Here is a 27414-nt window from a genome sequence, read left to right on the forward strand (position 1 = left end):
TGAGTCAGGGCCAGGCAAAGCCATGGATGGCTAGACACCAGACCTCCAAACTTGCCAGTCAATGCACTTTCTCCATCATGCCTTTGGGCACCTCAGGAGTCCCCAGGCCTCCAGCTAGCAAGTGAAGTGGGTACCTACATTGCCTCTTGCACTGTGCACCAGGTCACGGCCCACTCGCCTATAAAGCACCCTAGTGAGAAGGGAGAGACCTTGCTTTACACCAAGTGGGTTCTAGCAGCATAGGAGCCAAGTTTATTCCCCACCCACTTCCCAGCTTGGTCACCCCCCTCCCCTGCTGTCCCCAGAGCACATGCATTTGCTCATTCATTTGGTCCTTAATGTGTACCTGCCTGGGTGACAGGACCAGGATCACTTTTGTCATGGAACTTACACACCGGAGGGAGAAAAATTAATTGAATACTCTCACTAGTCAATGGTTTATTTACCAAACAAAATAAGCACTCTGAAGGGCAGGCACAGAGCAACAAAACTCTGTTACAGGGGCCTGACCTAGAGGGGTTGCTGCAGGGCAGTGCTCCCCAGAGAAGCTGAAATCTGAAGAAGCAGCTGGCGACAGCAGAACAAGCTCCTGCAGCTCCAGGCCCTCTGGCAGGAGAAGAGGGTACATTCGAGGGCTCCGCAGGCCGGAGGGAAAGGGTTCCCCAGGGGTCCCTCTGGGAAGCCTGTGGGCTCACCGGGGTCCTGAAAACCCGGTCTTTGCCACACATGAGAAAGGCCAAAAATCAGCCAGCTTCTTTGTCCTCTTTCCAGCACCACTGTGGCACAAGAGCTTTTATGAAATCCTAACCTTTCAAAAACAGTGGTTACAGGAACGATAACATTGTGGATGCTCATCAGAGCCCGTGGGACTCGCCAAGGCCCCCAGGGGCAGACACAGAGGGAGACACTTGCTCTAGCAGCATTTTTATTTACAAACGGCAATTTCAATGGACTTTATTTATACCATAAAAAAGCCATTTACAAGCAAGAAACATGGATTCAGAACAAAATTAAGCAGCACTGAAATAGTCATGTCACAAATTGAAAACAAAATGAATACAAGAGTAAAATATCATTTGAATAAATAGTTTTAAATTCATGCTATAAAATAATCCTTAATGGCAAGTTACTAGTTGATACAGCATCCGCTTAGCTAGCTTCATTTACTTCATATGGTGATGAAGTGTGGAGTTGTGAGGTTACCAGTTTATATTGCAAGATAATGACACTGTCGAGTCATTCAAATTGCTCAACCATTTGTAACGGAAAACAACGTCAGCCCTACTAATACAAGTGGTGAGAGATGGTTTTCACATTAGGAAAATGGTCGTTCTCAAAGGGAGCAGGTCAATTTATCTCCTGCTCCACCAGGGCAGCAACCAAAGGCTCAGGCAGCAAGTCCAAAGGTTGAATTCACAGCATACTTGTCACGGAGGGGCAGCAGGAGGTGCGTTCACTGCGCCTGCTGCCAGGGGCACTCCAGGACTTGGTCAAGAACTACAAGAGCCCTGTCTGCGCAGACCCAGAGAAAGGGGCTCTCTTCCGGGCTGGGAGGTCGAGCACTGGGCAGAGACAGGGGACACGCTCCGGCACGTACTGGAAAAGATGCGTGTGGTGTGTGACCACCATTACAAATCTGGAACAATGTGAATGACTCTGCTGAACGTTCCATTCAGCTGCACTGAGTAATATGAAATCTATGACTTATGAACTAGATAGTTTCATATAAAGAATTTACATAATTCCCCAATACTTTCATATATAAAATTTAATAAATAACCCTGACCGGTCTAGAAGCACCATTCAAGGGGCCTGTGCCCTTGGAAAATAGTTTAGGTGTTGCATATTTGAGTCCCTTTCAGTGGAGGCTTCACAGGAAACCATTACAGAATTTAACGGCAACGACGGACAGGACGACGACAGAAAATCACAGTCACTGAGAGAAAAGTTGTGGAAACAAAATGCGCTGATTTCTTGAAAGTAAAGCTCACTCACGTGAACGATTTCTCCCCCTCAGCCCTTGTGTCGTGTCCCCGCAGAACCCTCCCACGGCCTAGGCTGCGAAGACAGAAGTAACAGCAAAACTGCACACGCGTGTGCGGGCCCGTGTCTGGGCTGAGGGGAAACAAAGACTGGGTTGTAACCGCTGTCATGAGAGAAGACATTTGCTCATGCTCTGGAAGATTTAGAAATGACCAATTTAGTTCTACAGTATATTCTGCTTAACAGTGAACCGACAGTATCCTTTCTATTAAAAAAACAAAAACAAAAAACCCATAAAAACTGCCAAGGCAGAGCCAACTGGGAGGTTTTCCACTGACCAAAAAATTAACGTGTCTTCATATACTGTATTTACAAATATAATTTCTAAACATATTTACAGCTTTAGTAGAAATCAGAGGGTAGAGAACCGATTAAAATGAAAATAACTGTTTAGAACCACAAACGTACATAAAGTATAGAATTCTTTGTTTTCACAGTTTGTAGTAACAGGTAAAACCCCTACAGAAAAGGACGCGGTCACTGTCTTCACATTGTCTGTGTGTGGGAAAGGTAGCTCACAGAGAGACTCAATTATGAACAAACCTGTATGAATTCAGGATATATTTTACTGTAAAAGACTTCTTCACATATCACTTTTATCTTAATTGATTTTTGCATTTGTCATAAATGAAACATCTAATCTAAAACTGTACAGAAATAGGGACTTTGCTTTTCAGAAAGAGCTGTTCCAGGGAGTTACACAGCGCACCTCGTCTGCGGAGACGGGCCGTGAGCTTCGGGGAGAGAGTGTTTCTGCTCTGCGGTCATGTCAGTCCTCCTGGCACAGCCTCGCGTGACAAGGCACAAGTGATGGCTGCTGCACGATCTGAACGGAGTGATCTCTTCCCCGCCACGCGCACGGAGGGGCGTGGCAGGACGCACGCTCCAGGAGGCTGCACGGCTGTGCGCAGGCCTCCGTGCGCTGCTCCCTCGAAGCCCTGTGGAACCTTACAGTACTGTGTTATGGCTTGAGAATTCTTTCTTACCACTGCTAGCAGTGGGAAGGGTAAAGTGTTAGCAACACGAATGGGAGCAAGTGGAACTTGCAAGATGTGGAATCATTATTCGAGAGAAACTCAATCAATTTTCTGCCCCTTAACAGTCCCATTACAATGTTTGAACCTGAACTGTACAATCAAAGCAATGTATATTTTTGTCAAAGACAATTTTGGATAAGTCACTCTTTGGTAAACTCAAACCAGTTAAACAAATTCACGAGTACAAAGAACTCTGTGTAAAGAAGGTTAAGACCGACACGGTGACAAGGACGGGACATCGGAGGTGCCTGCCCCAAGTGCTCCCCGCCTCGTCTGATGTCTGGCAGACACTCTGCAGACCTCCCGGGAGGCCTCACGCCTGAGACAGGAGGTTCCTACCCTGAGCCTCACCTCTCATGTCCTACATTTGGGCATTTCTTGTCACAAACTTAATTTTGCATCACAACACAAATTTTTGCATTTAATTCTTAAAAGAAAAAAATCAAAACCAAACTTATTCGTGTAAGGGGAAAAAAGCCACAAACATTTACCTGAAACCCCAGAATACATTTAAGTGGGTAAACACTGGGGGCCCCGCCTCCCCTTGAGGCACGCGGCTTTGACAGGAGCTGAGCAGATGCTCCAGGGAGAGAACGAGCCCCTCGCTTAGGCAGTTTGACAGGAGAAGGCAGAGTATACCCGATTCAGCAGAGCCGCCCTCGGGAGCGGCAGTGACACTGCTGCGTGGCGCCGCAGTCCACCTGTGAACGCACCCCGTGTGCTGAGGTCATGCCACCGCACAGCTACCACTCCCGGGGACGATCAAACACGAGGGCCTGAACGACTCCTTTTTCTCAAAATAACCCCCTCCCCCTCCCCCTCAATTCTTGGCATTTTAAGGACCAAAAAAGCACGGAAAACCAGCAAACGTCTATTTTTGTGTTCCTTTAACTCCTAGCTTCTGAGGTTGGTCTTTCTGCTTGTTTTCTTTGAGGTGGTTTGTGCTGTTCTCTGCGGAGGAGGAGACACACTGGCTGTGAATTTCAGAGCCAAGGTCTCGGGCAGAGAGTCGGGGGGCTGACCCCCCAGAGGCAGCTGCCACCCGGCTGCTGCAAGATTGCTCTGTCAGAGGGTACAGTCCCTGGGCGATCTCGTGAAGCCCGTTTGCCTGCTAGGAGCACACACGTGAACCTAACGGAGAACTGAGGACATTTCCTAAAGCGCTAATAAAACATTATTCGAATAGGTCTATGTTTTTATACAGTAATGTGTTTGCCAGCACATGCTTTTGAGGTCTTTTTTCAAGCTATAAACTTGAGAGGAAAAAAATTGTAATTCACTATTACCATTTAATTTCACATTTTCTACAACTATACTGACCTAAAAGATACATAACATAAAAATAGCACCACGTGACCAAAATAAGAAAGAGGTGACACACACAGATTTGGTGACACACAGAGTATCTCAGAGGGCTTTGAACTGTTGGTTTCTTTAAGCAGGAGACACTGAGAGTGGGGGAGCCTTGGAGGCTCTCGTTAGCACACACGATACTGAGAGAGATATATTGCTTGCAATTCCCATAGAGTATATCTTTACAAAAGTACAAATTCCAAGTTCTGCAGTTTCCCTGGGAACTGCATGTAGAAAAAGTTGCTGTGCACCTGAACTGGCTGTTTGGGGAAAAAAAAAAAAAAAAAAGGAAGAAAGAAAGAAAGGAAAAAACCCACAACACTGCTTGGAGAATTTTGTAGACAGAACTACAAATCCCTTTCCTTTAGTGCGAGTAGTAACTCACGGTGGAGAGTGATTTGATTTAGTTACCTGGTATGTATGTTTCTACAGTACGGAATGAAGGTAGATTCGGAGGCCAGTAAAAACATTGCAAACCACTGCTCCTTTGGGGTTGGCTAATAAAACACTACACTATGTCAAAAGGTCAGCACCACGGGTCCAGTTTACCCACTGGACAACTAACAAAAATTCCAAATGGTTTCCAACTAGAGTTGAATACATTTTATGGCATTTGGTTTATGTATTTGTTACGAAGCAGAGCTCTGAACACTGTGATTTGCTTTGCTTGCTTTTGGACACAATGATTAATATATATGAAAACCTATTAACATTCTTTCATAAGGGAAATAAAGGGGCAAAACCCTAACACATTAGGTAGGGATGAGACAGAGTCAAAAGCTCTGTTCACATTGTATTAAATTATATATTCTTCTTACATTCACCTCAGCCAGAATAAAACCGAATTTGAGAATGTATATATACTATATATAATAATCACTTTATTATATATATATATATATATAAATTGCCTAACTACTCCGTAAAAGTAACTTTAAATTAGAAAAGGTTACCCATTTATATCAGCTGACGGCATCTCAGTCCCTCTCACGGAAGTGACTGGTGGCAGGGAGTGACGGCCCCAGCGAGAGAGTATGCCTCTTGGCAGAGACTAGAGGGCCAACCAGTTGGCATAGCTAAGTCACTGGCAGATTTTGGATTCAGAGTTCGGCCAAAGAGGAATACTGTCAGCCTGTGTTTTCCCTGGATATGATGCCCTTCATGCTTTGAGCTCCTTGGGGGAGGGAGAACGAGGAAAAGGATAAACACGGTGAAGTGCTCCTTCCAGAAACCTCAGAAAAACTGCCGAGAGACCAAGAGATTTCCAGATGGCTGGGGGAACTAAAGATTACAATGAAGCAAATCACAAATATTCATTGATTTGTGTGCTTTGTGTGGGTGCACTTCTTTACCATCTTAATCAGGAGCATCGGACACTGTGTGAATTTCCATCCGGGAATCTAGGGCCATCTCGGAGGCCGATGCGTCATTTTCTAGTTTCTGTTCCACATACACATCTGTTCTCTCGGGGGACTCAATGCGACTCCTGACCTCAGCGACCCCCGGGTGGTTTTTCCGCAGGTGCTGGTTGAGGGTACCTTGGAATGGAAAGCACTTCCCGCAGATCTCACAGCGGAACGGTTTATCATCAGTGTGGCCCCGGATGTGGTACTCTAGTTGGTCCTTCCGCGTGTACTTCTTCCCGCAGAACTTGCACACAAAGGGGGTGATTCCCATATGGAGTCGCATATGCCTGTCGAGGCTGCCTTTCTGGTTGAAGGACTTTCCACAGTAAATACAGATCAACCTCTCGTTGTATGGGTACCAGTGCCCTCTCACACTCCTCTCCCGGGGACTGCTCTCGTACCCGGGGTTACTCATCACAGCTTCGCTGTCTGAGCCCTGCACCAATCCCTGCAGATCACTGTGCAGATGGACAGACAGAGCCCGCTTTTGGCGGGCACGTCCTCCCCGGAAACAGCTCAGCATGGATCTGGATGGGCTGGAATTACTCAAACTTCCAAAAGCTTCGGATACGCTGGCTGGCTGCGAGGCTGCCTGGGAGTAAGAATACGCGTGCTGGAGCACAGAACCATAGGAGCCCACATTCACCGCCACGACTTGCTCCCCATCGACCATCTCGGTGTGGTAGCCGTCGTCTCCCAGGGAGGAGCTGTCGGAACAGCTGGGCCGGTCGGACTTCTCCATCTTCACCTTCACCTCGGTGATCTGGCTCTCCCGCACCAGCAGGTCCCCTTGCTCGTGGTCCCCCTCTATCTGAATCTCATACTCGGAAACGCTCCCACTGCTCCCTCGGTCCGAGTGCCCTTCCTCCTGCAGGCGGCTGCGCAAGGCTTTGCTGGGCGTGGTCTCCACCCGCAGATCACTGCCGGAGGCGGGCTGCCGTACCTGAGAGCAATAGGGAGGGGAGATTTCGACCGGGTTGGCAAAGAAGCTGCCATCTTTAACCCCGTTTCGACTCTCGGGAGTCTCCTCAGCACCGACGGTCACGGAGTCAACATCTCCGACACTGATTTTTGAATGGATGCTCTCCAGGATCTGCGTGCACTTGTCGATGACACACTGCATCTGAAGAAAGCTGGCTGCCGTCAGAAAACTGACAACGTCCTTCAGCTGCAAGGACATTCTTCCAGTGTAACAAAATGAAAGCAACTGTTCAAACACATTGGGATTCTTAATCACTGATATTGACAAGCCACTCATGGTACTTAGTGCCGAATGGTCCCGGAAATACGGGGAGCTGGCAGCAAGGACTGCTTTGTGGGCTCGGAACGGCTGACCCTGAATGTGGACAATGATGTCGCATAGTTTCCCTTGCAGGCGGAGTTCGTTTAGCTGGCTCAGAACGGTGCTGCTGTACTCGGGCACGTCAAACTGAATAAAACTGCTGCTGTCCATTTCTACTGACGTGAAGTGTAATCTGCGGAGAGAGAAAGTTTCATAATTCACCAACGACTCCTGAGTGCAAGCAGCAGAAGCACAAGCTGGCAAAATAACGCCACTACCACTGCAGCTACTGGACCTTCTCGGGCCCACCGAGCATTCTTCCTCTTACCTATTTTCAGTCTTTCATGTCCTGGTTAATCCACCTGGAGACAAATAACCATATGACTGACTGGCCTAGTATCCTGTCTAACTTTCCTCTTGATCAAAATTCAAACATATACAGTAGGGTCATTTCAGTTTTGAAAAAGCACTTGGCACAATTTCAGGAAATACCTCCGTTTCACTTAGTTTTGAGGATTTTTACTTTGTAAAAAAGATTAATTCAATGTTCTGCCTTATCTGTACATTTCCAATTTGTGTTTATCAATATACAGCATACTGGAAACAATGAATGGAGCTGAACACTATTTAGAATTTGAGTTGTCTTAATGCACATCTTCCCCCTTCAGCTCTGCACACCTGTGTATCTTTTGGGGTTGGTGATTCTTAGAGCAGCGCTCAGTCCCTTCCAGGGAGTTTTTGGGGCTAGCAGACAACTGGTCCTTGACCATTTGGAATGGACCAAATATGCTCATGGATGTCTTTGATAGCACCGAATTCCAAGCACCTTTTGGCCTATACCAAATGTACCCATGGACATTTTGGACAGGAATGAATGTCCCACGAGGGTTTAGACAGCAGGGGCGAAAAGAACGCCGGCTACCATAGGCGTGTGGTCCCCCGCTGGTGCTAGTGCTCACACACCGGTACACCCAGCACAGCGGGCTGGCTGCCTCTCGCCTAGAACCCGCAGCAGTGAATTACTCAACAATACGGAGGTGTAGACAGCCCAGGCTGCATTCTCTGGCCAAAATAACAAAATTAGATCTAACTTTTATTTTTTAAAACCCATCTGATAGAAATGTAAACACTTCCTGGGTAAGTGCTAAATCAAAAGCAAAATCTAAAAGGAATAACACTGTTTAGAAAATTTAAAATCTTACATCAGATCTGTAAAGGTTTAGGAGTGAAGTTTGCTAGTCTTCAACTTACTTGAGAATGCATCAGAAAAAGAGACGAAGAAATATGTGAAAAAGCAAACAGTAAAATGTTAACAAGTATAGAGTCTAGATGGTGGATATATAGGTGTTTACTTACCTATACAGAAATATACAGAAAATTAGACTTTTCTGTATGTTTAAAATTTTTCAGAATGAAATGTTGATGGTTTTAAAACAACAAAATCTAACGGAAAATCAGTGCCTGAAAACTGTTATTAAACAATAAAGAATAAAAATAAAATTGCTCGTGAAGTTAGAAAAAGAACCCCAAAAAGCAAAAAACTAGTTACTATAGAACAGCATATAATTTTAAATGACAAGACAACAGGCAGTTAAACCGAAGACTCCTTCAGGAGAGGATTACTCCGTCTGTGTGACCAGATCTTGTCAGTGTTTACTGTGTCAGAGTTGAGCGGAAACATTTTAGTTATTAAAGAGCAATGCTGTGCCCCGATTTATCCTAGATTTATCACTGAAGTCCATTTGAAATCTGTACAGAATGAACATATTTTTAGGGTAACATAAACTGGAAGAATTAAATAAAAGAGAAGCAGAAGAACCAGAGCCCGAATGACCTCCAGGCCACCCTCACCGTCCTGGATGCATACTGAAACGTTCAAAGCGTTTTGGTTCACACAGCACAAGTCTGATACCAGAAAATGGCAAACAGCGTAAAGAAGAAAACTGCCAACTTCACTAAGTAAGCAGATTTGAAAGTCCTAAAGGAAATACTAGCAAACATAACCTATTAAGAAAATATCATAGTATGGCCAAATGTAAGGATGGCTGTATGTTAGGAAATAAATATAATTTGCAACATCAGTAAGTCAAAGAAGAAAAACCATATGGTCAAATCAATGCAATGCCAAAATGCATTCCAGAAAGCTAAATGTCCTTTTCGATGGGGCAAAAATACTCAATAAGGTAGGAATATAACAACAGTTTCTTAATATGACAGTATCTACTGCAAACCAATGGCAACATCATTCTTTGAGAGGCAACATTATATCTGCATTTCCCCACAGTGTACTTAGGAGTGCATGCCCATGAGTGAGCCCCATACCCCTACCTCCCAGGGATTAAAAACACATTAGCATTATAACCCATCTGAAAAATCCTGCAGACAAGAATTCCATTTAACTCAGTAGTTTGCAAACTCTTTAGGCGTGAAGCTCTTCTCTCAAGGTATACATATTAGTGTTCCTTGGTGCACATGCTAGTAAACACTTTTGTGAAGGTGTTCCCATAGTGCCTGGGAGGATACAAGATGGTCTGTCCATCACTCCTCTTACTTCACATTGTTCTGGAAGTCCCAACCAAAGTGACAAGACAGAGAAAATTAATGCACACAGCCATTTAAAGAGGCAGCAAAATTATGACTCAAGGCACATATAACTACTTACATAGAAAACATAAGCACTCTGTTCGAATTAAGAACTAGTAAGTGAAGGGCTTCAAAAATTACTGTACACAGAAAGGCAGTTAGTTACACTGATGACAAGCTGCAACCAACAGCAGCAGCAGAACCATACGACACCTGGGGACGAGGGGAGCAACAGAAAATAGGATCTACAAGAAGAAAATGACCAGACTTTAAGAAGAACACACACAGCATGCTGCTGGCAAGAAGACTCAATACTATAAAGATGGATATTTAAAAAAAATAATAATTTATAAATACAATGCAGCACAATGGCGTATTTTCTTAAAAACTTGACAAAATAATTTTAAAATTATTCTAGAACACTGCTGTCCAATTAATATATGCGTAATGTTTTCTAACTGTTACTGTTTAAAAGAAAACCCTAAGATTAATTTTAATAACTTTTATTTAACCCAGTATATCTAAAACACCATTTCAACATGTAATCAATATGAAAAAAAATTAAGTGTTTGAAATCTGATGTGTGTTTTATACCAACAGCACATCTCAATTTGGAATAACCACATTCCAAATGCTCAACAGCCACACGTGGCTGGTGGCTCCCATACTGGACAGTGTAGATCTAGAATAAATACTGAAGATGTTCTAGAAAAAGAAACATGCAGCCATAACATGTAGATGTAAAAATGTCTGATCAGGCTGTAATTCATCAGGTAAGTATGTAGAGTGTCTTCCCTGTGCTAGGCACTGGGGACCCAGGAGAGCTACAGTTCTCTTGTTCTAAATTATGATAAAAGCAATGAGATCTTTCCTAATGGGGGAGTGGTCAGTGAAGACCACTCAAACAAATGATGATCCAGCTGAGACCTAAGGAGAGGTTAGCCAGATATGAGGGGAGAGGGTGGCTGCAGGGAAACGGTCCAGTTTCCCAGGCAGAAGGAACCACGTGGGCAGAGGTGGAAGTAAGTCCACGTCGGGAAGGAAGGAGGGGCCGTGGCACAGCTGGGATGTGAAGCCAAAGCGCAGAGGCCACATGGGCGGTGGAGGCAGAAATCGGATGAGGATGGGCCATGTGGACCATCGCCAGTAGTGGGAACGGCGGGATTCTCGAAACAGATGCTGCTTGAATAATACAAATAAATAACAATAAAGTTAGACCCCCTCTTCATAACACACCCCCCAGAAAACTTCTAGAGAAAACATATTTAAGCCCCCAAAGACAGACCACAAGAAGAAACGGAGATTTAGCCATAGAAGTAAAAACTTACAAACCATCTTTTATCAAAAAAGGACACGTTATTAAAAACAGAAGTATAAAACTCTCTTACAAATCAATAAAAGCCAAATATAACAACTGGAAATTAGGCAAAGAATATGAACAGATGCTTTTAAGAAACTGAAAAAATAGATTTTAAACATAGAGATAAAATACTTGACAACTCCATCGATAAAGGAATAAAAATTGACATGAGACACACTCTTCTTTCTCAAACTGCCAAGACTCAGAAGCACAGCCCAGCCAGCACTGCTAGAGAGAGGACGCGCTCCCCGGCGGTTCTGGGAGGCAAATGTAAGAAAGGCCCACGGTGGGCATGTCTCTCTTTAAAAAAGTATTTTGCAATGACAGTTGACATATAGTTTTATATTAGTTTCAGATGTAAAACAGAGAAGTTAGGCATTTATATTAAAATGGGCATTTCTCGCCCTGGCTGATATAGCTCAGTGGATTGAGAGCACAGGCTGTGAGCCAAAGGGTCGCAGTCGATTCCCAGTCAGGGCACATGCCTGGGTTGTGGGACCAGTCCCCAGTGGGGGCCATGTGAGAGGCAACCACACATTGATGTTTCTCTCCCTCCCTTTCTCCTTCCCTTCCCCCTCTCTAAAAAGAAAGAAAGAAAGAAAATTATTTTAAAAAATGGGCATTTCTCTTAACTCAGCAGTCTGGACCATAAAAAAAAAAAAAAATCAAATCACGGGCCCTGGCTGTAGTCAGGGCACATGCCTGGGTTGCAGGCCAGTTCCCAGCAGGGGACTCACAAGAGGCAACCATACATTGATGTTTCTCTCCCTCTCTCCTTCCCTTACCCTCTAAAGATAAATAAATAAAATCTTTTAAAAAATCATGGCCATAGGCATAAGAATTTATCCATAAGTCTATTCAATTATAACAGCTAAACAATGTTAACAACTTAAATATCCAAAACAGATGATTAAAGTCTAGTACGTCTATATGCTGAATACGGTTATTAAAATGATTGTGAAGAAGAACACACTTTGCTCCTCAAAATGTAACCCCCTTAAGGACAGGGATTTTCACCTGCTTTATTAACCACCTGCCAGATTACTGCCTGGCACACAGCAGACACTCACTAAACATTTGCTGAATGAACACTTAATACCACGGCAAAAAATCAGGTAACAGATCAACTGCAAATGAGCATAAGGGGGTCTTTCTGGGTAATGGAGATAGTCTAAAACCAGATTACGGTGACAGCTGTACAACTTCATATAAATTTATTAAAAATCACTGAATTATACATGTAAGATGGGGAGATTTTATGATATGTAAGTTATACCTCAATAAAGCTGTTAAAATAGGTGGCAATAAAAGTAGGATATTTCTGAAAGTACGTATGCATACACAGACATTAAACATACATAGAAAGACACTGACGGCATAAACGGTACAAACACCCTGCAGGGCATTTTATAACACCCACCGAATTACAAAGGCACGTCCTCCCTGACTGGGTAACTGTAGTTCTAAGAATTTACTACAGCATTTTCATAACAACAAAACAATCCAAACAAACCAAACGCCCATCGAAAGGAGCCTCACTACTCAGTTATGGTACCTCCATACAGAAGGCTCGGCACGTCTCAGCGCAGACACGGTCCCGTGTAAATCTGCACAGCATATTTCTGGGACAATACAGGAAAACGTTCACTGCCTCAGGGGAGTTGGAAGATCTATTAGCTTTCAGTGAATCTTTTCAGACTCTTAAATGTCTAAACTAGCCCTGGCTGGTGTGGCTCAGTGGATGGAGAGTCAGCCTGCGGACTGAAAGGCTGCTGGTTTGATTCCTGGTCAGGGCACCTGCCTGAGTTGCCTGCAGGCCGGGTTTCTGGTTGGGGGTGTCCAAAGGGCAACTGATGTTTCTCCGGCACATTGATGTTTCTCTCCCTCCCTTCCCCCTCTCTATAAACAAACAAACAAACAAACAAATAAATAAATAAAACCTTTAAAATTTTTTTCTAAATTGTGTGAATGTATTACTTACTATATTTAAAAAACTTTAATACATCTCATCCAGTTTTTAAAAGATAAAACAGTATCATAACAAAACCATCAGGAGCATGAATTTAGAGTCACACGTGGTCCAAATGACACCAGCTTTCCCCTTGTCAAAGTGTAAGTAACATATTTTGTAGCCCCTCCGAGTCTGTTTTCTCATCTGCAAAACAGGAGCACTGGTCCTTGCATCGTGGACTGTTCTGAGGAGTATGTGGGGGGAGGAAGCACTTTGCACCGTGGCCGCTTGACACACGGTAAACAAGGAAGCCATCACAGGCCCTTTGCAGGGAGCCAGGACGGTGTAACAAAGAGAACTGCTCGGAAGTCAGACTTCGATATGAATCCTGGCTCTGCCGCTTTCTAATAAAAATAATGACGACACTTAAATAGCTATGTGGCCGTGGACAAGTCAGTTAACAGACTTCCTTATCTAGAAAAGGTCTTGGGAGAACTACTTCCCAACCCGACTGCCTGATAATTAAGCAAGGGGAATCCACGCAATGAGTGTGCATAATGGCTCACATGTACTGAGTACTCACCTTGGCTGGACACCTTCCTTACGTACTAACCAATCTGATCCCCTTATGAGCCCCGTGGGGGAGATGCTATGACTGTTCCTATTTCACAGGTGAAGAAAAAGGAAAAGAAGTTAAGATGTGTGCCAAAGGTCCGGGAGCTCAGAGGCGAACTCAGTCTGGCTCCAGAGGTCGCGCTCCTGTCCACACCAGACTGCTTCCAGGAAACAGAGCCACTGCCTGGCACCTACCAAGTGCCCAGATGTCACCTGTGCATTGCACCGTTTTCACGATACACGGGTGTGTGAACAGTGACTTTTGAAATTAAAGGTCAAAAGGAGGGTAGGATTAACTTTTTAAAGAGAAAGAGTCTTGGGCAAAGCCAACAGAAGAAGAAAAATAATATAGTATTTCTGTGCGAGTCTATAAAACTGAAAATGGTTCTACAATGAAGCTCCCTCCTTCCGCGTGGCCTTTTATCTTCCCAGAAGTAGAGAACTACACCTGAAAAAACATCGGTGAAGAGAAGGAAACGAAAGACCATGATTAACACCTACAAGAGGGATTCCATTTTTCTGCAAAACAAGAAAGGAAACGCTTCACTCCCCTTGCCTTCACATCAGCACGCCCTCGGCAGTGCCAGAGATCCGGCCTCTGCCCACCGCTGTTAACGAGTAGCACTCTTAAGAGGCTTCGAAAGCACTGACACGCAGGCAGTTTGCAGGTAATTTAAGTCCCAGGCACAGTATCAGGCTGGAAAGGAAGTAAAAAACAGCATTAAAAATCACAGGTCTACACCCAGTGCGCTGATTTATGGAGCCCCGTGAGTGGTCCGCAGGCAAAGGAAGTTGCATCCTCCCACAGAGACGCCAAACCCAAATGCGGTCTGACGACCCTCTGGGTCAGCAGTTTCCCAGCAGGGGCGCTCACTGGTGTTGTGCAGGTCTTGGTATCTCCCCTGCATGGACTGCCAGTGAGCCTACGCCTATGTAGTGTATCAACGTTAGAGTAATTTGTCTTCAAAATAAAATATCTATGCATTCGGTCAAACTTCAAATCACTGCAGAGAAAACTATAAAATGAATAGCAAAGCTCCTCCCCCAGCTCCTCTTCCCAAAGATGATCACTGGTTCAGAGTTTCTGGGTATTCTTTCAGAGAAAATTGTAGACATCTATCAACATAAACTGTCCTCTGCTTTTCAAAGCCCTTCCACAGCAGCATAAATTCACCCACTCTTACCTTTTCCACGGTTCATAGTATTCCGCGGTTGGCTATATGCCACGATGTACTTCAGCAGTCCCCAATGGACACCAGAATGGGAAACAATTTAAGCAGGCATGGCATCACCTGCCAGCCAAGGACGTGCTGGGTTAATTCTTCACTTCAATCGACAATGCCAAATGACGCCCCAAAGGGGACAGCGACTACCCTTTCACCAACAGCACACTCAAGTGCCTAGTCCCCCAACTGCCAATAACAGTTACTAAACTTTCTCACTTTTGCTGAACTGATAGGTTAAAAAACAGTGTCTCATTTTGATGTGCATTTATTTAATTATAAACGAGGCTGATCATCTTTTCTCATGGTTAATGGCAATTTGTCTAAGTCTGCCTTCGAACTGCCTCTTCATATGCTTTGCCCATATTTGCCTTTTTACTGAGTTGTCAGAACTCTTTGCAAATTAAGGAAATTAGCCGTTTGTCGTATGTGCTGCGAGTACATATTAGATTTAACTGCAATCACTAAATGGCACACTGACTGGGAATTCAAATTATTTTTTTACATTTATAGGAAATATTCATTCCATTTCAGTCTTCTGCATGCACAAAACCAAAGGGAATTCAAAGACAAATAAGAGTCCCTGTCGTGCAGTTCAGTAGAAGCCCCACACAGATGCGTCCCTGCTCAGATGCATGGCAATGAATTCACTTCTGACAGTGCAGAGAAGTGATTTATATTAGTTTTTCATTTAGACTAAGTTTGCAGCTGCTTCGGAAAACAATAACGAACTTGATTATTCCACTTACTAAATACATCAGAGCAGTAGTTTTTAATTCAGCAGATTAATCGTTGGTCTTTCTGTAATATTATATTGAGCAAAAAACCACCCCCGAACTAGGCATTTGCATTGCTATATCTTAATTAAAAAAACAAGCACATATAGGCTATTTTTATTCAATACCATTCATACTTATTTTAACAATACTTATTTTGTTTTTGTTTGTGAAAACAATACTTTGGATAAGACGGTGAAATACTTATTCTAAAATACACATGGCAAGGACTTCGTTGAAACGGTCCGTTGGAAAGTTCGGGACTGTCACTTCTCTACCTCATCATCCTCTTCTGCTCACTCAACTAATGGGCACACAAACTGCTTGCTCTTTCGATGTCTCCTTCTTCTTTTAGGATTTTACTTATTTATTTTTAGACAGAAAGGAAGTGCGGAAGAGAAACATCAATGCGTGGTTGCCTCTCTCGTGCCCCCTACTGGAGATCTGGCCTGCAGCCCAGGCAAGTGCCATGACGGTAATGGAACCACCGAGCCTTTGGTTCACAGGCCAGCGCTCAGTCCGCTGAGCTGCACCAGCCAGGGGTGCTCTTTCAGTTTTTTAGCATGAGAATACTTTCACAACCCTGGAAGCAGCTTTCACCTTACACACAGCCTCTGCCGTGGTCTGACTCTGGTCTCAACGGTGGGCTCTGGGAAGGACCACCTCTGGTGTGTGCAGTCCGAACGTCCGTCTGCATCCACGTGTCCAACTACTGCCACAACAGCCTCAGCAACTGCAAGAGGGGATCGCTTCCCCCTGCCACCATACCCCTCACCCTTGCTCCTGACTTGGGAAAGCGCATCATCATCATCATCATCATCACTAATAACCAACACTTACTGAATATTCGATGTGTGCCACGCGAGTCCTCGAGGCCTTACGTGAGTCACTTCACCGAGCCCCCCCCCCCACCTCCAGCCTTCTCCCAAAGACAGGCATTATTCCTCTCGTCTCAGAGACAAGGACACTGAGGTCCAAGAGGCTAACTTTCCCAGAACTGCTCTAAAGTCTGCCCATCTAGACCCATGTGCAGTAGTCTTGTTTAATCTGCCCACTGGGAGCGGGAGGACCAGCAGAAGGAGGAGGGAAGACCTGAGGAAGGGGCGGGATGAACAGAAAGCTTGCCCAGGTTACATTTCTGCCTGAGGGTGGTGGCCAAGGAAAGGGACAGGGACAGGCAACAAAACTCTGACTCCGGCCCGGGGCTATACCTCCCTCTGCGAGTACGTTTCAGTAACACCCACCAAAATTTCAAAGGCACATCCCCCAGGACCAAGCAACTTCAGCTCTAGAAATTTAGTACGGCCTCCTTTCTAGATGAAAACCCCCAGCTGAGGTATATTATGTCTTCCGTATTTACAGCTTTTAGCCCTTTTCCCTCAGAGCCCCTAACCCTGACTGATCTTACCGGCTTTAAGTAAACAGCTGTTTATATGGTAAAGCCTCGACTAATCAGAAACCACTGATCTAGGGCTGAAGTAACTGGTCGTTTTAATGTGTGAAGGTGAAAGTCACAGACAGCAGATGCTGCCAAGACACAGGTTCAACCCAAGTTCAACAGAATTCAAAGCAGCACTGAGAATGGTCAAAAAGTCAGAGCAGACATGAGGGGCTCTCCAGGACTGACCAAGCACCGGCACACCTGCAAGGCCAGTGCAGGCCAGGGGCAAGACAGAACCACGGCGGGAGGGGGCGGGCACGTGCATTCGGGGAGTGAAGGCAGACTGGGCCACCAGAGGAGGGAGGCCATTTACACAGTGAGGCACTGTGGGCAAGCCCCAGGGGACAGTGGTAGTGTCCTGTAAGTTACCATACAAGCCGGACAGCCCTCCTTTTTCCTGAAGGAAAAAGCAAAGGAGAGGGACCCTGGAAATCAATGTACATACATGCTCTGAAAATTAAGATCTGATGCAAGACCATATGACAACAAGATTCCACCCAAAAAGCTGCAGAACATAATCACCACACCCGAAGAGAAACGGTTCTGAAATGCCACAAACACGGGAAAGATACCCCCAATCCAGATTCCAAAACTCACTAAGAATAAATACACTTTAACTGAGAGCTTCAGAATAAAAAAGTCACTCTGTGCCCTGGCTTGTGTGGCTAGGTGGACTGGGTGCCAGTCTGCGAACCAAAGGGTTGCCAGTTCCATTCCCAGTCAGGGCACCTGCCTGGGTTGTGGGCCAGGTCCCCAGTGAGGGGCACATGAGAGGCAACCACACACTGATGTTTCTCTCCCTTTCTCCATCCCTTCTCCTTTCTCTATAAACAAATAAATAAACAAAATCTTTCTTAAAAAGTCACTTCGCAACAACAGGAAAACCAGCTGAACCTTAACAGGCAGACACGCTGATTGATCCTCGGAGGGTAAACAGGTACCAGGGAATCGACACTCTGTTCTTCCCTCACCCCACTCCTCTCACTGGGTCTCAAGCAAGAGGCCAAAAGGCGATGACTACCCTTAGCCATGGTAACACCGTCGGGTCACATAAACCAAACGCCGATTAACGGAGAATACAGCTCCCCAAGTTTCCAACTGGGTTGCATGTTTACCCCTTTCTTATAAAGCACCAGGAAGGTTTTACTATTTTCCACTTAATGTCATTTTATTCTTATAACAGTATCTTTAAAAGACTTGATTATCACCAAAAGGTAACTAGGAGAAAGCACAAGTGCGTTCTTTACAATGATGACATACAGGCCTCTCCAAACACAACCTAAGTCCCAGCAGCCGCGAAGGCAGAGACACACGCAGTTGACAATATGTAAGTTCACGGTCACAAAAAAGTCCCTTAGAAGATAAGAAAAATATGTGCACATTTGACCAAGGGCTACTTTCCAAACTGCTTAATTTATATTATAAATCAAACAGACTGGGGTGATACAGAAAACCCTATGGAAGAAGGGGCAACAGAGATTAGCAGTTCAAAAACCAAAGGCATGACCAACAAACATGAAAAAATGTCGAGCTTTATTCATGACTAAATGCATGCGAATTACAAAAAGAAAAGATGAGATACGATTTAAACAGATGAGATTTACACACGTTTGAAAGGAGCTGGCAAGTGTAACCCTGAGGGATAACCTGGTAACAGATCAAAATGTAAAAGGCACGTACCACTGGTCCACAATTACTGCTAGGAATTGAGTCTACAAATATACGAACGCTTATAGAAATTTGTTGAGATGTATGTATTAAGCACTTGTATTTGCTTTAGTGAAAAATAAAGTTGGGGAACAACCTCAAAATCCCCAAAACACTGACTCAAAAAAACAACAACGAAACACTCACAGCCATTAAAAATAATAGATCTGAAAGTAAACAGACAGATCTGTATGCTTTCACAAGAGCTCTACTATTTAGCCCATACATATAAATAAGAGGTATGTGTGCATATACGTGTGTGTATCTGATTCCCTTCATGTACTTTTCTTAAAAGAATAAATAGATGCCTCCGTGGCCATTGTAAAAGCAATCATATAAAACTATGAATGTGGGAGACTTTGGGGAATGAGGATTAAGCACTGGTGAGATAGAAGGGAAACAGACTTGATTTTATACTTTTTGACTGTTAAAATCACATAGCTGTATTAGTCTTGCTAAAAACATTTTTAGACATGTTATAGGATTTCATCTAAAAACATAATTTTTTAAACCAAAGAATCTAGAGAAACATAGGTTACAAATGAACAATTATTGTATCAAGCAATTATAGAGACAGAAACAAAGAACTATGAGGAACAATGATTAACAGTGATTACTTGTGACCAAAAAGAGATTTAAAAAAATCAGAATGAACAAAGAAAAACTTCATGGTGGAAATAATATTTGAACAGGGCATTGTACTTAAATGGAACACAAAGAACACTCCAGATGGAAAGAACGGGAAGAGCAGAGAACAGCGGAGTGAAAACGTCTGGGGCAGTGGCTAAGGTCCAGGAACAGGGGGTGACAAGGGAAAAAGGAGCACCACGGCTGGAATGTGGGGGGCCCTGCATGCTAGAGTGGGAACCAGACCCGACCCGGCAGCAGCCACTGTGACTGAGGGATGCTCTCCATTCTCGGAGGCAACTCAGTGCAGCCTCAGACAAGCTGAGTTTCGGGTACCCACTGGGCGTCCGAGAAGTGTCGCCCAACAAACAGTGGGAAATACCAGGCTGGAACTGCAGAGAAATGAGACCAGAGATACCAATCTGTACTAACTGAGAATGGATGTGGTAAGAGGTTACTCAAGAGAGAAGACAGGGAAAAAAAAAAAGCCAAAAACAGAAAAGTTGCTTGCTCCTACAAAAGAACTATAACATGACATGTCACGAGAGGCAGCACCCACAGTAGCCCTCTCCTTAACATGTCATTCACTGACTAGTAGAATTTTGCACCACGTGTTTTGTTAAGCTGTAAGGAAACCATGTATTAAAAACCAAAACCAGTTACAGCCTCTTATACTGCTGACCTATTTGGAAGAGAACGTGAAGATGAGAAAGGACATGCAAATGACACCTGGGCAAAATACCCACATGGGCATGATCCCTCTACAACATCCTTAGGCAGAGCTGTGTGGCCATTTCCCTGGGACAACTGAACAACAGTGTACAGGCAACTGGCAATGGGCTGATTTGACTGAGCCTCCCTCCCGTGCTGCTGAACTCTCACACTCGCGGTGCTGAGCTCTCTGAGGACAGGGGCTGCGTGCCCAGAGCCCAGCAGTGTGTCTTGCAGGGAGAGGTTCTCAACATGTGTCAGCTGATGCAGCCCAAACCAAGCTGGTGGCTCAGAATCCACGGCTGCCCCCACAGCTGCACCCTCAGCTTTCAACTTTCCCCGCTGAAGACGAAAGAGGTGCAGGGCCGTCTCTGCCAGCAGGCAAAATCTAGCAGGTCAGCTCCTTCCCCTTTAGCTTATCAGCCCCGTAATGCGCTCTGCTGCCTTGAGAAACACCTGGCGACACTTCCAAGAAAGGAAGGCAAGGCTGCAAATTTAAAGTTGTTTAAGGCACCCGGAGGTACCTGTTATTCTCAATCAAGATGCTCGTGATCCCAATCCCAGACGTGTACCTGCTGGCTTCAGTCACTTGCTGACACTAAAGACACAACTCGAACGAGGCTTTTTCCCTGTCAGGCACGGGAGACGTGAATATCCCTATCTTCGTCCTCATTCAGAGAGCCGTTAAAAAGACCACAGATGGAAGCACGAGGGACAACAGGCACGGGGGCAGCAGTAATAACTACATAAAAATAACTTTTCTAGGTGTTTCTGCCTGGGTCTAGATCCAAACTAAAATTGAGCTGTCATGAATTACAGCCTAATCCTTTAGAAAGCGGCAACCAAATCACACCAGAGCTGCTGAAACCCCAGGCAAGAAAAAAATAAATAAAATGGCATTCTGCAATGGATATTCATGAAGCGCTCATTCTAATTTAAAAGGAAACAAGTCTAGAGTTCTTACTGCATTAATTCATAGGAGCCTGAAAGAACATTTTTATCCAAACTGTTAGATTTCCAACCAAGGCGTTAACATTCTACAGGGCTGCTCAGATGCACTAATTCTGAGAGTGCAGTTTGGTTTCACAGAGATTTGTCTTTCAGTCAATGCAGAACATCAGAAGCCTCTTCTGAGCTCTCCTAGCAGGGCAGAAATGGCCTCTTGAACCTTTCTGGCAATGTTAAAAAAACCGTTATTGAGCTCCTTACTGCGCACTGCATGCTAAGCAAGCTCTTCACCTGCTCACCAGATCTTCAGGACGACACTGAGAGAGGGGCTGCACCCATCCCTGTCCCACAGACGAGGGTATGGACTCAGACTGAGGGTCTTTCCCAAAGTCACTGAGACCGGCTGAGTCCGGATTTGAGCCTGGATTTGTCTATCTCCAGAGCCAGAATTCTTAAATCCTGTAAGAATGAGATTTTAATTCAGGCACAATGGTGAGATGCAGGGTTTTTATTGGGGCTGGACTTACACTGATCAACTTTGAGTGGAAAGAGAGTTTTTACTTAAGGGTGTGTCAATGCACCAACACAGTGATAATGAAGGGGGTGCAACTGGCTGTACCTGGAGTAGTGTGTATCCATTTATCTGCATAATATCCACTCTTTTTACTTCTGTCTATTCTATGAAGTGGGCAAATAGATGTTTCAAATTCCAATCATGAATTAGAAAGATCTGTTTTAAGGAAAAGAATAAATAAGCTTTCTTAAGGCAAAGAACTCAAAAATGGCAAGGAGCAGCACCCTGTATCTGCTTGCTGCTGCCGTCACATTGGGCCCTGGACCTGGGAAACACTTAAAGTCCTTCCTCTTAGAACAAAAGGATTAGAAAAGTTCACCTTGAATTATTCTTCTATGAGGTTTTCCACGCCATCAATACCAACCAGAAAAATAACCATTAGAAATTAAACTGCATCAAGTTAATGACCTTTGCTAAACTACATTCAACACTTTTGTCAGTTATAAAACATGAGCACAAGTCTGAAAAACATTAAGCAGAATTTACACAAAAGTAACATGAAAATTCAAAGGAATAAGACATAATGATGGCATTCTAGGCTCATGACCGACATTTTTAACGAGTGGTTAAGCTGAAGGTAGAAACAGGATCTGGGGACACACAGAAACCCGCAGCTCGGCAGACACACTGAGGCTCAGTGCCCTAGTATTTCCCCACCCTGATACATTTACACCTAATATTAATGACAGTAATTGAAAATGTTCTAAGCAGTTACTAAGCGCTGGAAATCCAGACCGAATGAGCTTCTGCCCTGCTGCTCCACAGGAGGTCTCTGTCCTCCGCGCTCGCCTCGGCACACCTGCCACACCTGCGATGCTGTTTTGACAGGTGCGCCGCCCCAGTCAAACTCCCCACCTGACACTGCCCCCAGAGTGGGTCACTTTTCATTTTTCAAGCTCACAATAACCCCATGAAGTGGATTTTATCCCCACACCACAGATGAGAAAACAGAGGGTCAGAGACATTACATACATAAATTGCCCAAGTTCACAGAGCAGGTTAGTAACTTCGCTGGGGCTCAAACCCAGGCCTGACTCCAAAGCTGTGACGAAAGCTGGCGATCTTTCTTTCCCCAGAGCCTCCAGACAAAGCAGCACATGTTTTTATCTTTTCCCACAATTAAGAATAAACATTTGAATGTTTCAAAACTTTTGTTTTATGCTATCAACGCCCTAAGAATGAAAATTGAAAACATCCACCTTGAATGGCAGCATTAGAGATAAGTGACACATGACAGAAAAGCGCTGGTAACAGGATGTCCTTTAAAAACAGGAGGGGGCAATCTTTTTTAAAAAAGTTTATCGGCAAAAATCAAGAACTATTTTAGTGCCTATCAGAAAAGTCCAATTATAGTATGAGATACTATAAGGGCACAGGGAGGTGCATTAGGACCCAGGGCCCTCAAAAAACTCCCAGCCCACTCAGGAAAAGAACAAGTTTAATAAGCAAGGAACAAGTGCTGAATCCTGTGCTTTAGATTCTGAGTGCCACAAAGGCATGGGGGTAGGGCAGTCGGGGAACACCCTCCGGAGGAAGTATATCTTCAGCAGGGGCCTGAAGGAAGTGAAATGGAGAATTTACACAGAGGAGAAGGAAAGGAGGCCAGCACTTCAGAAGGGGAAAGGACAGGAGCCAAGCCCTCGAGCAGTGATTCTCAACCTTTTATGTCTCATGGCACCCATAAACTAATCACCAAAATTCTGCAGCACACCCCAAAACACATTTTTTGCCAATGTGACAAATTCTGATTCATTCACGCCCTATGGCTATTGTTGTGTCGGCGGTTGTCATTTTTTTATCTGGCAGTCTGAAAAAAGAGGTCACTGCCCCTGACTAAATGGTCAGGTACTGCACGTTTTAAGCATTGCTGTGATGCCCTAGGGCGCCTCTTGCGAAAATTGCTGCCCTAGAGACAGTCATAAACTCACTCCCAAAGGGAACAGGCTCCTGGAGGGAGAAGCAGGGAATAAGGTTCAGGCTAGTGAGGAGGGTCCCCCAAAGGAAAGCCTTGGAAAGACAGGGTGGGCAATGACTGGACACGATGTGGCAGGCAAGGGGCCACTACTCAGCCTTGAAGGGCAGTATAAATGCCACGGCCTCTGGGCTGATCACCTGGCCCCTGAGCTCTCCCCCTCCCTCTCCTACCTATTATCAGGAACCACCTCTAGTTTGCTGCCCGCACAGCTGCCTTTAGGATAGTTTCATCCTTGGCCTAGTGTTCAAGTTCTTTCAGGAACTAGCCCAAGCAATCCTTCCTTCTGTTCCTTTCGTATATGAACCCTTCTTTACAAGGAGGCTGGTCTATTCACGAACTCCATAAGATCACTGGATTCCCATTTTCCTATCCGAATCCTACTCACCCTTTAACAGCCAGATCAAAAAGCACTCCCTCTTTAAGCCTTCCCTGACTACTTGGCCTGTAATGACCTCCATCTCTCCTTCCCCTTAATTCTACAGTACACGGCCTTGCCCAGTGAATTACCTTTTTACAGGTAAAGTCTCAGCACCCAGTGTAAAGCTGCTCACAGGCTGTGTCTTCTATTACTTTCCCCCACCACACAGAACAGCATCTTGACATTTAATAAGCAGGCAAGCACTCAACTCTTTTCTTGACTTCCTATATTAAGTTTGGCATTAGCATAAAGAAAGGAGGGGGTGGGGGGGCTTCTAAAGTCAGAGACCAGCTAAGAAGTTGTTGCAATAATCCAGATGTGAAGCAAAGAGCCTGGACTAGGGAACAAAGAGAAAATGGGCAAATATAAACAACCAAATTTTTTTTTGCATGCAAAAACTCAGAGAGATGTGATTGACTACTACTAAGAACAAAAGCAAGGGATTAATTATGATTGAGGTAAGGTTTAGAAACGCTTCTTAGAATCATTTTAAAGTCTGTCTGAAACCTAGTGTATGAAGTTGCCAAAAAGTCCCTATTTGCAAAAAGTCTTCACTGAAAATGCCCAATTATCTTGAACCTGGAACAGCCCTTCCAACTTCAGACATATACAGAATTAACAGAGTTGGAAAGGTCTTCAGAGAGCTAATCTAAAACCCTCATTTACCAGATGGGGAAACTGAGGCTCAACCTGGAAGAGGCTTGCTGAAAGCCTCAAGACTGAGACTCCTAGACTATTGCCGCCCTAAAGCACAGCCACCGAGCACAGAAGAACGCTTTACACCTCGAGTCCAGCTCCAGCCCAGCCCTCTAATGGCAGGACCGTCTGAGGGCGAGAGTGACCATGAAGACGTCTAGGGCCAAGCACGACGCGCCGCCTCCTGTTTACCTGGAGAAAGGCGGTGGAGTAGGGCAGGGACTCCGTTGCAGCCACCAGCAGAACGAACCGCCGCCCGGCCCGGTTATTCAGGGGTTTCCTTAATCCGGCCTCCTCGTACAAAGGGGTAGCGCGCCCGAGGGCGAAGGGCCCGGAAGCAGGGGATCCCCAGACGCCCAGGGCGGTGGCGGCTGGAGAGCCCGGGGAGCTAGCCGAGCACGACCCTCTGGCCCGCCAGTGGCGCCCGGACTCCCGGCCGCGCACTGTAGGCTCCTCACGGGCGCACGCCGGCCCAAGCAGGTGCCCCGGGCCTCCCAACCCCGCCCGGCCTCTGCCCCAGCCGCGCCGCCCGCCCACCCGCCGGCCGGCCGGACTGACCGGGCGCAAACGCTCCCGCCTCGCCGCGCCCACAGGGAGCCGGACAGCGGCAGGGGACTGTTCCTCGCCCTCCAGCTATACCCCAGCCTCGCCCGCTGCCCGCTGTTTCCTGCCGGTGCGCCTCACCTGCCGAGAGCGCCGCGCTCACATCGCCCGCCCGCGGCGCTCCCTCCGCCGCCGCCGGCGCCAGGCCCGTCCCCGCCGCTCCGACAGCCGCCCCAGCCCGCGCCCCCCGCCCCCGGAAGCGCTTCTTGGCCCCGCCCCCTCAGCACCAGCGCTTCCGGGCAGGATTGGGCCGGGAAGGCGGTGCAGTGGTGGGGTCTCCTCTCCGAGGCTCCGGGTTCCGGATTCCGCCTGTAGCATGTCCCGGGGCCTTGCCGCGGACAACTGGAAAAGCGGCAGCCTTCGTCCCGATTCCGGAAGAGAGCGGCGGGGCCTCTGCTCTCCAAGCCTCTCGCCCGCGGTCTCCTGGGCGCCCCCTGCTGGCGGGAGGAGGGCAGCGCAGGGGAACTCTCTAGGGCTCCCAGAGGGGAATGGGTGGGAGGCCACGACCCTCCACAAACCATCACCAGGGCCCAGTGCTCACCGCGGCTCAGCTCTCCACTTCGGAGACCCTGGTTCCCACAGTTTTTCCGGTACCTGCTGCTCACCTGAGCTGCACCTGGTGGAGCAGTAAAAGGCAGTAAGGTGCAATAGTTCAAAGTGGTGGGGAACTCAAGAGTGGGCAAATATTAGTTTAAGGAAATAGTAAGTCTAGTATTTAGTGCACGTGAAAAGCTATTGTTTCAGAACTGAAGGCATGGCCCACCCTGACTCCAGGAGACCATAGCGATTGACCTTTGTGCTCCACAAGAAACCATAAGCAATCTACGTGATATCTGAGCCATTCATTTTGTTCCAGGAAGAGACAGCCTGCTGACCAACTGCCCCACCGCCTGGGGCACAGCTGTCCACCCAGGGCAAGAATGCTTTAGTCGTTGTTGTTTTTTTAAATCTGATTTTCCCTAAATTCCAAACTTAGTTCTCTGTTATAAAAAGGCTGGCTTGAAAGGACGTGTAGGATGGTCTGTCAGGGTACAAACCTGCTGTCTTCTCAGATCTCCAAAAGTTCAATGCCTGTCTCTGCTTACTGGATCTGGTAGGTGACAGGCAGCACCAACACTGGCTTTTCCTGTTTCATATTCTGGCGACTCTGCTCGGGGATGGATTTTGGGACTCTACATTAAGTTTGCATATTGGCAGGGAGTCCGGATTGCTGCCTGGACTGGGGGCCCCTGGGACACGGATTTGGAGACTCCCTAGCAGCTGCCAAGTGATTTCACTTGGGGACTCTCCTCCTCGGCACCTCCCTTGCTTTCCACATTTGACTGAAACCCCTCTGAGTTTCCCTCGCTTTTCACATTTGATTGAAACCCCTCTGAGTTTCTGGTTCCCGTTACAATCCTGGGCTCAACTTAGGTCGTCAGTAATTTAAGATGCCTTCTGATTTACAGAGCTGTGTCTGGTAAAAAAGACGTCTTCTGGTTTAATTAAGGTACCATCTGGTTTACAGGGCTCTCTCTGGTAGAATGGGGGGGAAATCCTCCATTCCGGAAAACAGCCCTTGGGGGCAAGTTTTGGCTAATTGGTTGACCTATACTTATAAACTGATGACTAAAAAGAAAATGATTTTTTTTTTTTACTGTAACACTGTTTGGTTACATACAATCTGGACTCAGGAGAGCGCTGGTCGCTGAATGGGTCTTGAAATTACCACACTAGACTGCAATTAGAGTTGTTTTGTCAAAGGTCAGGGAAGTTGGATGAAATGCCTTCCATAGAAGCGTTTATGAGTTTACATAATAAAGATGCAGAATTAAAAGGTAACAAGTTAATGGTCCAGGGAAAAGGGAATTTGCCCGAGAAAGACAGCAGAAGCTCAGAAGGGGGGCCCAGGAAGATCTAGAAATCGTGGATGCTGCGAGCATGGTCAGGGTTCCCATTGCCCTTCCAGCCCTGGAGGATCTTCCTCCTTACTCAGCTGAGAGAACTGGGGAAAGTGAGCCTGAACTGGCATCGCTGTCTGGAACCCTCCAGGAACCACATTCAATGAAGAACAAGCCCTTACCAGGGCAGGGCAATATCCTTGGC

General features: G+C 45.8%; 1 protein-coding gene across 1 annotated transcript; it reads right to left on the reverse strand.

Annotated features, from left to right (window-relative positions):
* Positions 1 to 502: 502 nt before the first annotated feature.
* On the reverse strand, positions 503 to 25493 carry ZBTB34 (zinc finger and BTB domain containing 34). Its single transcript, XM_037159325.2, has 2 exons — positions 25411 to 25493; positions 503 to 7314 (listed from the first exon to the last, which is right to left on the reverse strand). Exon 2 carries the CDS (start codon positions 7290 to 7292, stop codon positions 5790 to 5792), a length of 1503 nt encoding a protein of 500 aa, XP_037015220.1. The 5' UTR covers positions 7293 to 7314; positions 25411 to 25493; the 3' UTR covers positions 503 to 5789.
* Between the last annotated feature and the right edge of the window lie 1921 nt (positions 25494 to 27414).

Source organism: Artibeus jamaicensis, unplaced genomic scaffold (assembly GCF_021234435.1).
Source record: "Artibeus jamaicensis isolate MK-2021 breed Jamaican fruit bat unplaced genomic scaffold, CSHL_Jam_final contig_471, whole genome shotgun sequence".
Taxonomy (NCBI): domain Eukaryota; kingdom Metazoa; phylum Chordata; class Mammalia; order Chiroptera; family Phyllostomidae; genus Artibeus; species Artibeus jamaicensis.